General features: G+C 45.7%; 2 protein-coding genes across 6 annotated transcripts; one reads left to right on the top strand and one right to left on the bottom strand.

Moving 5' to 3' along the window:
- Positions 1-3,453: 3,453 nt before the first annotated feature.
- LOC111850078 (threonine synthase-like 1) lies at positions 3,454-9,139 on the bottom strand. Of its 3 annotated transcripts, XM_023823568.2 has the most exons (3): positions 8,846-8,958; positions 6,342-8,544; positions 3,454-6,123 (listed from the first exon to the last, which is right to left on the bottom strand). In XM_023823568.2, exons 2-3 carry the CDS (start codon positions 8,532-8,534, stop codon positions 6,100-6,102), a joined length of 2,217 nt encoding a protein of 738 aa, XP_023679336.2. In that variant the 5' UTR covers positions 8,535-8,544; positions 8,846-8,958; the 3' UTR covers positions 3,454-6,099. The 3 variants fall into 3 exon arrangements, with proteins under 3 accessions (XP_023679336.2, XP_023679335.2, XP_023679333.2); XM_023823567.2 differs by lacking the exon at positions 8,846-8,958 and adding an exon at positions 9,003-9,139 and having other exon boundaries at positions 3,454-8,544; XM_023823565.2 differs by having other exon boundaries at positions 3,454-8,544.
- On the top strand, positions 4,483-12,408 carry enkur (enkurin, TRPC channel interacting protein). 3 transcript variants are annotated; one of them, XM_023823570.2, is made up of 5 exons: positions 4,483-4,581; positions 9,545-9,690; positions 9,994-10,226; positions 10,715-10,861; positions 11,586-12,408. In XM_023823570.2, exons 2-5 carry the CDS (start codon positions 9,549-9,551, stop codon positions 11,757-11,759), a joined length of 696 nt encoding a protein of 231 aa, XP_023679338.1. In that variant the 5' UTR covers positions 4,483-4,581; positions 9,545-9,548; the 3' UTR covers positions 11,760-12,408. The 3 variants fall into 3 exon arrangements, with proteins under 3 accessions (XP_023679338.1, XP_023679337.1, XP_023679339.1); XM_023823569.2 differs by lacking the exon at positions 4,483-4,581 and adding an exon at positions 9,084-9,294; XM_023823571.2 differs by lacking the exon at positions 4,483-4,581 and adding an exon at positions 9,143-9,298.
- The last annotated feature ends 192 nt before the right edge of the window (positions 12,409-12,600 follow it).

The following is a 12,600-nucleotide window of genomic DNA, read 5'->3' on the forward strand; positions in this document are numbered from 1 at the left end:
GGGGGCAGGGTTATTACCATGGTACAGCCCTAGCCTAGCCTAGCCAGTCCCCCCTGGTTGTCCCTTATCCACCTCCCTGAAATCAATATGCCTAAGGTTGGATGTCTGCAATAATGAATTCCTTTTCCACTTGCTCCAGCGATGGGTTGGCACTCCATCCTGGGTTATTCCCTGCCTTGCACCTGATGTTTCCAGCATAGGTTCCAGACCCCTGCAACCCTGCAAATGACAAAAAGATCAACAAATAAAGTTCCACTTGTCTAAACCAGTTGTGATTCTTTTTTCATTAAATTTCATTGCTTTTGTGTGACACGTGCCTCCAGTCAGAAATCCCTGCAGCCTCATCCATCCAGACCATCCCCGGGCTTCTATACACACCTGTTTGTCCTTCCAAAGCCCATGTGGGGTCCTAAGCGAGCTTCACTGCCGGCGTCCCCTGTCTAAGACATACAATAGAAGAATAGAATTAAATATCTTTATTGTCATTGTATAGGTACAACAATACTCTGTGTGCTTCCCACCAAAGGTATGGAAGATATATATAAAAAAAAGAAAATAAAATGAAAAATAATAGTATGGACAATATAGATGTGCTGTATCAAGCTGAAAGGTGAATCAAAGTGCAGTAGTGCAATCACATATTCTCCAAGCAGCATTAAGCAGTGTAGATTTTGTTAAATTAGCAGCTATGAAATTGGCTTGCAATGTTTGCACCTTCTCAGTAGATGGCGCCCTGAACAGTCGCCTATGTCATCTAATGCCTCGGCACTTGGATCTAGCATCTATGCCTGCACATCACAATTATTAATTCTCCCCAGGATCACTCCCCATGAATCATTTGAACAATAATAAAATATGTTATACTAAAGTATATATTCGTTTTGCCAAATTTGTGCCCAAAGGTGTTGATAGTGTCCTTGTTTAATTGCCAATTTAGGTCTCTGCGTGTTTAGCTCTCCTAATGATGAACATAAAAATCCCCAGTGATGTGGTTGTTCAAACAAAACCCAAACTCAAGATCCCAGTGACAAGCCAGTCAGCATCAGTGACAACTGGAAGTGGCTCAACTCTGGGATATGCAGAATCGCGTTTATGGCTATTTTGAGAGCACAGCTGATCTAGCAGCGTTTCCTCGCACAGCAGAATTTATTCATACCATACCTGCAGGGTTATGGGTTTGAAGACAACCCAACCTTTGTGAGACCTCCAGGTGAACCGGTGACTCGAAATGCACCCCCCGGAGCGTGATGTGTGTGACTGCCCATGTCACGTACAAGTGTTTCTTCCAGGACATCCCTTCTCCCGCACCTGATGTTCCCTGTAATGTATTTTGGATCAGCATGACCCAGATTTCATAAGCTCTATATGAATCAGTGAACTTTCCTCTTCTTCAGCATTCCTTCCCACACTCTACGGTAGAAACACCAACCGTTACTGCTGCGGTTATTTTATTGTGACTTGATGAGGCAGAGATGCAATTTTCTGGAGAAAACATCAAGCAGTATGAATCAGATTATCCAGTAACATCGGTACCATCTGAAATATCAAGTCAAGAGTGACAAATCAAACAACAAACATCAGGTCTCATCAGGTGAAGAGGGAACATCTGTGTGGGGCCTTTCCAAACATCTACTTGGAAAAGCCTTTCAGATGCGTGTAACAGAAGGAAACAAATCAAGGAAGAAGGGAGGCAAAGGAACAAAGGATTTCTGGTTTAGGTGTGTAATCAGATTTGTCAGAAGTTCCAAGTCCAAGTGTATGAAACGGTACATGGTTTCTAGAGGAACTGTATGAAGAATCTGACATAAATGTTATTTTCAAATGAATAACCACACCTCTATGTCAGTGCAGATGAAGGATTGCTATAACTTCAAGATCTGAGAGATGACCTTTCCAGCATGTGCGTATTTACAACATACAGTACCTCACAGAACAGTCCAGGGCAAATCCCAGTGCTCCTCAAACAGAACAATCCAATTTTACTTGATTTTTGTATTTCTCCATTGTCAGAAGCCATCTTCCCGGATGGAAAGGGAAGCACAGGAGATTTTTACTCAACACCGGGCAAGTCTGGTAATGGTCAAGCCCAGTCAGACACCTGTCAGTCATTGCTCAGCCCCACCCTTTCTGGGCCATTCATCATCTCTTTTTGTCAGAGTGGTGCATCCTGAATCAAAGGCAGTGTGACAGTGTTACACGTCTCTCCATGACAAATCTACAAAGGCTGACCGTGTCCAAGACCCCACACCCTCCAGTCTTATCTAAAAATTAATCCTGATCTGATTTTTGCCCAAAAGCATGCAGAAAAGAATTTGTCTGTGCTTGTGTGTATTTTTTTATGAACTGAGAACTGATTGGACCAGTACTGTTTCATGTGATTCTACCCACAAGGAATAGGTCTGAATTAAGAAAAACATGTTACACTTTAAACGCTTCACCATTTGCAGACTCCCAACAAGTGGCAGAGGAAGCAGGTGACGGTCACGCCTCTTTAATTTCAGAGAAAAGATTCCTATCTACTGGAGATCAAAGAAAAAACCAAAAGATAAAGCCTTTCACTACTTCCAACATCACCTCGTACCAGAAGTACATATGACAAAAGGGGAAACATACACCTTCCGCCATCACTGGTTTAACCCACCTCCCATTTGGTCAAAGACTTTTCTCTGCTAGTAAATTGCACATTACAATATAAGATCTAAATTTTGGCCTGAGCAGCTCAGGGTTTAAGGGAAGGATATATTTTTTCTTAATGGTGAGTGAATCACCATGTTTGCCTCTACTACAGAACTTACAGTGTCAGATGTCACCGTTTTTAATTACGAAGATAACACAGTTTAATGGCTAAGTGGAGGTGGGTCAGCAATTTTTGAGATTGCCGGAAAGCAAAAAAGGAAATGTTATTTCGATATTTCCGATTCCTTTTGAATGGTTGAAGGGGGGGGGGGGGGGAGGGGTTCTGTGGGTGTGGCTCCAGGATTTGTGAAGAAGCATATAGTAAGAACAGCTTCCCATGTTTTGTGGATGACATCCTCACACTGTGAGGATTTCCCACAAGGGTCTTGCCCTGCTCTTTGTTGGGGCATTGACTTCACACCCTGGGTGGGGGAAGGTCACACTTCCTGCCTGGAAAGCTGGGCCAGTATTGTAGTGGCAAAATGAAAAGCCTCCATTAGGCCGCGAGCTCCCTATTAAGGAGATGGAAAGAGCTGGACACATGCAATTATTCGTGTCCACTGGACCGTGGAGATCGAGCAGCTTGGGAAGTGCTGGTTCAGAACTCCCTCAGACTGGATCCAGCTACAGTGGAGGACCTGAAAGCCCCCCCCTCTACAGCTGCCCCAAAGCTCCTCCTGCTCTGACATCAGCAGTCATCTGACACCAGCCCTCCCTCTTGAGTTCCTTGCCCCCTCCACCCTATTCCTGTAACAGCACAGTTCCAGGCACCCCCTATAAGCCAGAAATCAAACCCGCTCCATTTGTCCACTGGAACTAATCGGGGGAATCTGCATCACTATGCGTGGAACAAGAAGCTTAACTAGCTAAGCTAATGACTGAAGTTCACGGCTCATCCAATCAGATTCCTGCATCGGTTCCAGAGGATGACATCATTCCAGTTTGTCTCTGTCTCCAAAGTCTTCGCCGTGCGGGTGGGTAAAAATAAACATGCTGTTAGCTGCTGCTACTGCAGCATCAGCCTGGGGGTACGAAATGTGAAATCCCACATACCCTGGGAGAAACACTGCATTCTTTTCTCTCAGCTTTAAAGCATCAGCATTTAAAAGTTTGAAGATGCCCTGGTGATTACACAAAAGTGCAACAGAAACGTAAATAACAGCATTGAGAACTTGGCAACCTGTATCAAATTATGTTTCTAATGAGTCTTCTGTTTTCTGCTTCTGATGCTAACAGTTAGCTGGGAAGTTAGCATCCTCAATGTCAGACTGGGAGGGGGTGGGATTGCGCATGGACCAGAGCACAGTTGACCAGGGGCGATTCTAGGATTATTTTTTTTTAAAGGTGAGGGGCATAAGAGAGGCCCCAATTCATACAAAGAGACCTGATAATTAGCCAATGATATTTTTTTAATATATTGATTGGCACTCCAGGGGCCAATCAGCTTCAGCAGGGGCCAGTGCCCCTGTGGCTCCGCCCCTGTGGTTGACCTCCATCCCTAACAGAAATTCGGAGATTGCTGTATGACAGGGTGACAAAGAGGGTGAAAATGGCCTCCCTAAATCAAAAACAGGGCCAGCCGATCTGACAACACACACTCCCTACTAAATGCCAGCTGGACAATTCAATTGGCTGCTGCTGGAGGAACTTAATGAAGGGAGCAGAAACAAAGGGAAATTTGAAAAATAGATTTGTAAGACTGGGGATTTATAAACGGCAATCGGCTAATCTGGCCTAAGCTGCTAATGTAACCCAATATGAGTCTGTAAGCATTATAGCATTGATTCATCTTCTGTACCTGCATAGGCACAGCAGGCTATCGCGGGAGAAAGCGAGCACAGCTCACGCTGAGTGGGATTCCAGACCCTAACAGGGCACATACTGATGGTCAAGATTCAAGAAAAGGTGGGTAAAGAACTGCAGTTTAGAGAGGAGATGAGAATCCCCCCCCCACAGAGTGTGAACATCAGCTGCAGCTGAGAAGCAAGCTACTCGCCATCATGAAGTCCCATCAGAATTCAGCGTGAAATGTCGGGGTACACAAGAGACAGGCAAGTGAGCAAGGAGATCTAAAGCAGAGGCTTAAATATGCAGGAGGTCAGCCATCAGCCACAGTACCCAAACACCAATGGGGCACATTACCAGGAACAGGCAACCCTGCCACCTACAGACCAATTCAGAACACGAGGAATACTCCCTTCAGTCGTTCCCGTACAATCTCATGGAGTTCCACAGCTCCAAGCTCCAAATCCCCCTGCCGCCAACATCATACAACACCAGCATCAACTGCCTCTTTATTTATTTGGTCCTCAGCTACATTTCTCCCCACTTGGCTCATAATAACAACAATAGTAAAGAATATTAGGTACTGCACCATAGGGGGGCGGTAGTGAGCCAGTGAAACGCAGCAAACTCACAACTCTACATAAACTCCTGTGTCTATATTTGAGATGAAGGAGAAGGGACAAAAGGACACAGACAGCAGGGGACCTCCGGCTGCCACACCCGGCCATCATGGCCGTCTTCGGGGGTGGCGAGGAAACTCCAAACATGCATTCGACGCCTCCAATTCTCTACCAACTGCACTTGGCAATTACTGTAGCAGGAGCCTCGCTGAGATCAATTAATTATCCAGGTTGTAATGTCACAATGAGAGAGCTGCCCTGTCATTTCAATAGCCACGTCCACTGGCTCCCAAAAGAGCGGCCCACGCATACGATTCTCAGGCTCGGAGCAATTTAAGTTGTCTTGTTCTAGAGGGAACACTTCCGACAGCGAGGAGCGTACGGCTCTAAAAATAGCACGCATGTTCTCAGCCGGCCCCCAGTAATAAATGCAGACTGCCCTGCCTCCCAAAATGAAGAATAACTACAAAGAATATACTCATAAGTGTTTTTTCACCAAAATCATGAGAGAAGACCTCATGGTGAAAATGTTTAAAGAAGTTAAAAGATGCATACAGGTCTCATGCCTGAATTTTATAACGTTACTTTTTTAGTGTATTGTTCTGAGGACAGCAGCTAGAAATTATTATCACACACTAATCATTCATGCTTTGAAAGAGAAGACATTATGTAAACAGCATTATGCATGTGCTTACATATAAGCTAGATTTAAATAAATGTTTACACTGCTGGCTGATTATGTTGTATCCTCTGGTATGTTTTCAAATTACTCTGAAATTACAAATTAAGCAAAACAGAGTAGATTATGGGTGGGCGAGATTTAACCTTAACACCCATAATGAACCGAACAGATGGAACCAGAAAATAACAGGAGAGCAAATCATGTGTCCGTCTGAAGCTCCTCGGAGACTTGTTAACCATCCTGCCTGCATTTCGTGGCTCAGTGCTGTGAGTTTCCTCACCCTGTGATTGTGACAGGGTCATTTTTCAATGCGTGCGATTATTCCATGATGAGGTGTTACAGTACACCCCAGACTGCCATCTAGTGGGAAATAAGAAAAATACAATGCCAGATACTAGTACAATTGTGAAGTAAGAGAAACATTCTGAATATTTCACAAAATAGAAAGAATTCATAAAAATTCATGAATTTCTACTATAGTTATTCATTATTAGGGCAGATTCAGAGTAGATACAACCCCTCCTTTGGGAAGTCCTTTAAGAACCTTTCAGGAACGAGTCTTGTATCATGGTTTCCACCTGCTCAGCCATGGAGCTGAAGTCTGCCCGGCACGTAGTGTAAGACTGTCTCTTGACGTCCCGCAGGCACTCATTTAGGGCTTCGTGAGTGAGGGGCCGGGAACCATGTGAGCGAAACCAAGCCAGCTGGTCCAGGGGCGCCGTGGGGGGGTTCTGAACCTGAAGGGCACGCAGGATGGCAGGGGCGAACTTGGCATGATGAGCAGTGGAGGAGAAGATGACGGGGCACGTCCGGTCTTGCAGACGGTCTGCCACCACCTTGGCGACAGCTGTGTGTGTGTCCAGGATGTAGCCGGTGCTAGCGTGCACCTCATGGATGGCGGCCAAGCACTCGGCCTCAGAGCACCAGCCGGCCAGCACCTCCGACTGCACTCTCTGGAGCATGGCCTCAGGAAGCTCAAGGTACCCCTTCTCCTCGAGGCCACAGAACAGATCCCTCACCAGCTGTCCATTCTCCTCCAAGGCATGGAAGATGAACCTTTCGAGGTTGGAGGCCTTCAGGATATCAATGGCCGGTGAAATGGATGGTGTGAGCACCCGATTGCGGAGGTCATAGCACCCTGTGGCAATGAAGTCAGCCAAGGCGTGATTGTGGTTGGAAGCACAGATGATCTTTCGAATAGGGATTCCCATGTTTTTGGCATACATGGCAGACATGGCATTGCCAAAGTTTCCTGTGGGGATACAGGCATCAATAGGGTCGCCAAAGCCAATCACACCGTCTCTGACTAGATCCAGGTAGGCGGAGGCGTGGTAGACAACTTGAGGCAGAAGCCTCGCCCAATTAATGGAATTGGCTGTGCTCAGGACTGTGCCATACTCTACCGCCAAATGTCCAGTCAGATTGGTGTCGACAAGCATCTGCTTCACGGCCTTTTGGCAGAAGTCAAAGTTGCCGTGGATGCCCACAGCCTTGGCATTGCCTTCCTGGAACGCCATCATCTGCAGCCGCTGGATCTCACTCACGCCTTCCTCTGGGAAGAACACCAGGACTCCGATCCGCTGTCGGGCGGCATCATGCAGACTAGCAAAGCCGTCCAGCACCGCACCACCCGTGTCTCCAGACGTTGCCACTAGGACCAGGTAGTTGCACATCTGTGGGAGGCAGTGGGTAAAGAGCTGTGGCATAAGTTGCAGGGCAAAGTCTTTGAAGGAGCCTGTGGGACCATGGAAGAGCTCCTGCACATACTGGTTCTGGACCAGATGGCTCACAGGTGCTATCACAGCACAAGCAAAGTTCTCCCCATAGGCTCGCTTCACCATTGCCTGCAGCTCTGTGGGTGGGATGTCTGTGGGGTGGATGCATTTCTCGAGAAGAATGGCTGCTCTTTCAAGGTACGACATGTGGATCATCCTCAGCCATTCCCGGGGCTCCAACTTCGGAAAACGGTTCCTAGGAACGTACAGCCCACCATCTGGGGCCAACCCTTCGATAACCACATCACTGAAAAACTTTTTGGTGGCCGATTCACCCTCACTGGACCGGGTAGAAATAAAGGTTTCTGATTCCGAGTCCTGATATCTCTTCAGGGCTCGGAGGGCTTTATCTGCCACTTCCTCCTCTGTGTCTCCACAACCACATAAGACTCTGATGTCGAAGCACTGGTTATAGAACCTTTGCCGGTATGCAAGAATGTCCCTCATGGAAACCCCAGGCTCCTGCCCCACTATGCGTTGCACCTTCATCCTGGACAGCCTCTGCAGGATGTCCTCTGTGTCCACGTCCAGGTACAGCACGATGCCTGTACGTCTCAGGTGCGCCATGGCCTCTGTGTGAAGTGGATTTGACCCAGTCAGTGAGACGACACTCCCACAGGCAGAGAAGTTTGACACAGCCGCTCCCTCCCCCTCCAAGAACCGCTGCCCTCCAACTGCTGACAGCTTGTCAGCTACGGACACCCCCCACTGTCGCTCCAGCACGTCGTCATCGATGTCGACGGCAGGGCGCCCCAACTGTTGAGCGATGATCCGTCCAACTGTTGTCTTGCCCGCTCCAGGTGGACCCATCAACATGATGTTCTTCTCAGACTCAGGGAGGGGGTACTGTGAATGCAACCGTGCAGACAAGGGGAAAGGGAGCGGCGGACCAGGGGCCAACATCCGTATAACGGAGAACACCCCCCTAGACACAAGGCTGCCCCCCAGCCACTGGGAGGATAAGCATATCATCTTGAGAAAACGGTATGGAAACATCAGGGACAACCTGAAACACAACAGCAGAAAATCCAAGCAGATACTGAGAATCCAGTGGGAATCAACTTAAATAGTAGCCTATTTTATATACTGTATATTACACATTAATTAATTACAGTAGGTGTTGTGTCTCCCACTGCTCAGCAAAACAAAATGGTTTTGGTCAACTAATCTGAAATAATACAGTACAATACTTGATGTTAATAAAAGATAAAAAGCAAGTCAAGGCAACAATTAGGATCAAGTTCATTTATGATACATGTATTGTAAATATGTGTAGGTGTACATAAACAGCGTTATCTTGCAGTTACTTTTAAATATCGTGCTCTTCCGCCAATTTCTTTCCCATGTTTTATAAGTGTTTTGCAGACGCGTCCAAGTACACCCGAAAAAGAAAGCAATCGTTCAACCAATAAAACGTCAAACACACTCTACGGCAAGTCAGAAAGGACAGACAACTTATTTCACCTTTTGCTGACGATCCACTCTACGTCGTTCCGCCGTGGCGGAAGTGACGACAGTTCCTGACGTTCTTGCCGTCCGAGTCAGCGTCAATGAAGTGTAGAGCGTGCAGGTGGTCGCTAAGCAACCATCTCCGGGGGAACTACACACGCCAACAGTCTATAAGAAACCCGAATAAGTGCATTCGATTTCTTTAAATATATATAAATATATCTTTTACTTTTCTGATGTCGAATTCGTCAGAAAGCATTTATAACCTCATTCCCCGTGAAGAGGTTAAAACAGAGAAACCACCGAGGTAGGTAAATATATATGTGATCTGGTATTTTGTAACTTAACAATGTTTGCTTTTGGCTAACCATAAAGCAAAATTAATGGTATTTAAAACATGACATTCAAAGCAGCAACACAGCCTGAACCCAGACTGCAGCAATGTTTAGAATGTATAGATGTTTATTTTAGGATGATTATCAATACATTTATCCTCTAATTTCCATATTGATAAAAGTATCAAAATGCATGTTTAACTTGTCTATTAATTTCTTTAGATACATGTCAAAGTTTAGGGAGCAGGTAAATCAAGAAAAAGAGCTGAATAGGGCCAAGAGCAAGACCATGGGGCCGGCTAAGGTGGATGTTCCGTCCCCTGAGAAGTACCTGCTGAAACACTCCAAGGAGCCCAGGTTGCCTGAGAGTAAGTCACAGCAGCAAATCCATCCATTCCTCAGCCTTGCCCAGGGCTGTGACCCTCTAGATCCAGTGTGCTGGTCTGTCTGAAAGGCACCACCACAGCCCTGATGATCAAAGGAGGAAAATGTCATCAAAGCTCACCCACCAGGCTGCTTCTGAACCCAGGCCTGGCAGTCCATGCGCTTTCAAGCATAAAGCTTTAGATGTATTAATTAACAGTGAAGGCGCGTTTATTTCTGGTGATCGTCTGAAAAGTTCTCCGTTGGCGCAGGAATGTTCTTACCTGACTTTGCCCTTGATCTAATAGGAAAACTCTTTGCCTACAAGGACAATGGCAAGGAAAAAAAACCTCAAGTCCCCAAGAAGACGGACAAGCCCCTGATGGGCATTCACACGCAGAAGAACTTCATCAAGAACAATGCCATGGAAACCATCACAGCGGCACCAAAGAAACCGCAGGCGATCAGCGTCGACACCGAGAACGGAGATAAGCAGCTTCTGGAATCATCTGGCCTCGTCCCAAAATATGTGAAGAAAAAAGTACGTGTATCCGACTTATAGTGTCAACACATAGGCTTTGTACTGTATATATTAGGCGTGAGTGGGACTGGACTTTCAGTTGTAATTAGACAAAGGACTGTTTTATTTCTGCACAGGTGCTGGGATTTTTTTTAGGGGGCTAAGAGGATAAGATTTAAAGATTATCACATGATGGACGAATTTAGCCCTTTCTTTTCAGTTATGAATTTTCCTGACTCATTATTCCAAAACTAATGTATTAAGTGTTTCAGAATATGGTGTCTCTGATTAGTTTAGAAAAATTTAGAAGCTTTAAAGTATATAGATGCAAGAAAGTCACATTTTCCCACATTACTATTACTATCATCTCCATTTTAGAAGTGTTAGTTTTCACAGCATGTTCAGATTTCGATCGTTTCTACCCAAAGAACAGAGTAAATATGTGCTGAAAGTCGACCGGCACTCTGCAGCGTATCTTTTAACTGGCTTTCGTGGAATGCGACTCGCAGGACTACGGGCAGGCCCCCGAGTACTTGCAGCAGCGCAGGGACGAGGTGAGAAGGGCCCAGCAGGCGTACGATGACTACATCAGAGAGCGGCTGCGAGAGGGGGCCATGAAGCAGGTGTCAGAGGAAGAGCGGCAAGCGGTCCTCCAGGTGCGGCCTCGCAGACGCGCCATGGCTGTGACTCGGGCACCAATCAGATGTCCAGGGTCATCACTGGTGGATATTAATGATCCACCATGGGCAGGGGGACAGTAGGGGTACAGATCCCCTGGCAGATTGAAGGGGGGCAGCACCTTAGAAGGGCCCTAAAAAGCATTCAGTTATACTTACATTTGCCCAACTTGTCACCCACCCCATACATTACATCAGAGACCCCCTCAGCAAATTTGATGGTTGTGTGCCCCCCCTTTCAAGTTATATGGTCAGGGACCCAGGGAACGACTCTAGCATGGGCCCAAGGTGACATTCTGTCAGGGGGCCCAGTATTTCTAGCTAAACCCACGACCGTGGGTATGGTGCAGACATTTCAGTGCAAGGCCTGCATCAGCGTCTGAGTCCAGCTGTGTTAACAGCTGGAATACTAGCTGATAGGTTACTAAGGTAGCACCCAAACAGATCTAGCATTAAACAGCTCAGATCCACTTATTATTTAAATAACTGTATTGTATGGTTGACCAAACCAATGGTGATAAATCATCTGAGAAGGTAAAATGCAATGTTTTAAAAAAACGTCTTCTAGATGTTGTGCATATGGAAATATGAACAATGACTGCCAAATGAAGACAGCAGTTTTCTTTTGTATTGATCTTAAAGGACAGTGTTGTCCTGTAAGCAACAGGAGCTGCAACCCACTCCTTGACTTGTGTGTTTCCAGGGCCTGAAGATGAACTGGGAGGAACTGCATCGCCAGTATCAAGGCCTGTCCGTCGTCACGGACACCGTCCTCAAGAAGCAGCGCAAGGAACGTCTGGAACGGGAGATGAAACAGCTGGAGAAGGACATGGAGCTGGTGGAGAAGAACAAGATCATATATGTCGCAAAGAGCTGAAGGGAGAAAGAGTTGAAGGGAGAGGACGGCACCTTCACACACCTCCCGACACAGGAATGCTCTCACACTCTGAAATTAATAACCGCAATATACTTCCAAATGCATTTTTTAATGAAGTGAAGTGTATTTCACTTTAGACTTTACTAAAAATTAAATGCAGTTAGTTTTATATAAGTTACTTCTAACTTTTATTGGAGCATATTCTCGGAGGGCGATGTACTTTTAAAGTTGACTAGTGTGGTTAATGTTTCCTGCACATATTTTCTTGTAAAAAAAAAGAGTTGTGTTAATATCTGAATAGCCATGAGGTCATGGAAGATGTGTGACTGTAATTCGATCGTTAACGGTGGATATCACTTAAAATTCAATGAGCAGTAGCTTAATAATTTAAACACAGTGAAGGCATGCACGGAGTTGCCGATAAATATATGTCAGACATCTGTGGCGCTACACTATGAAGGTGGCTTTGGACGTATTATTATCTGTCTGATTATTCTATTTGTTTTGGGATTATTGTTCAGTAAACAGGAAAGCGCATTCTACATTTAAACTGCCTTTGTTTGCCACAGCCAGGGATGAAAGTCTTGCTTTTGCTCTGGCTCCATCTGTATTACCAGTTGATAATAAAATTTAAAGGATGTAAGTGAAATATTAACGAAAAACGTCTTTCGAAGACGGAAATTAAGACATCGAAAAGCACGGATTACTCAACAATAACAACTGAAAGTTAGGCTAATATAAATCGTCACTGAGAGTCGCAGATACCAACATTTAAACAATAAACTTTTCAGAAACAGCAAAGAGGCGGAGAGCCCGAATTTTACACTCCTCCTTCTGCCCC

The sequence above is a fragment of the Paramormyrops kingsleyae genome, chromosome 1 (genome assembly GCF_048594095.1).
Source record: "Paramormyrops kingsleyae isolate MSU_618 chromosome 1, PKINGS_0.4, whole genome shotgun sequence".
Taxonomy (NCBI): Eukaryota; Metazoa; Chordata; class Actinopteri; order Osteoglossiformes; family Mormyridae; genus Paramormyrops; species Paramormyrops kingsleyae.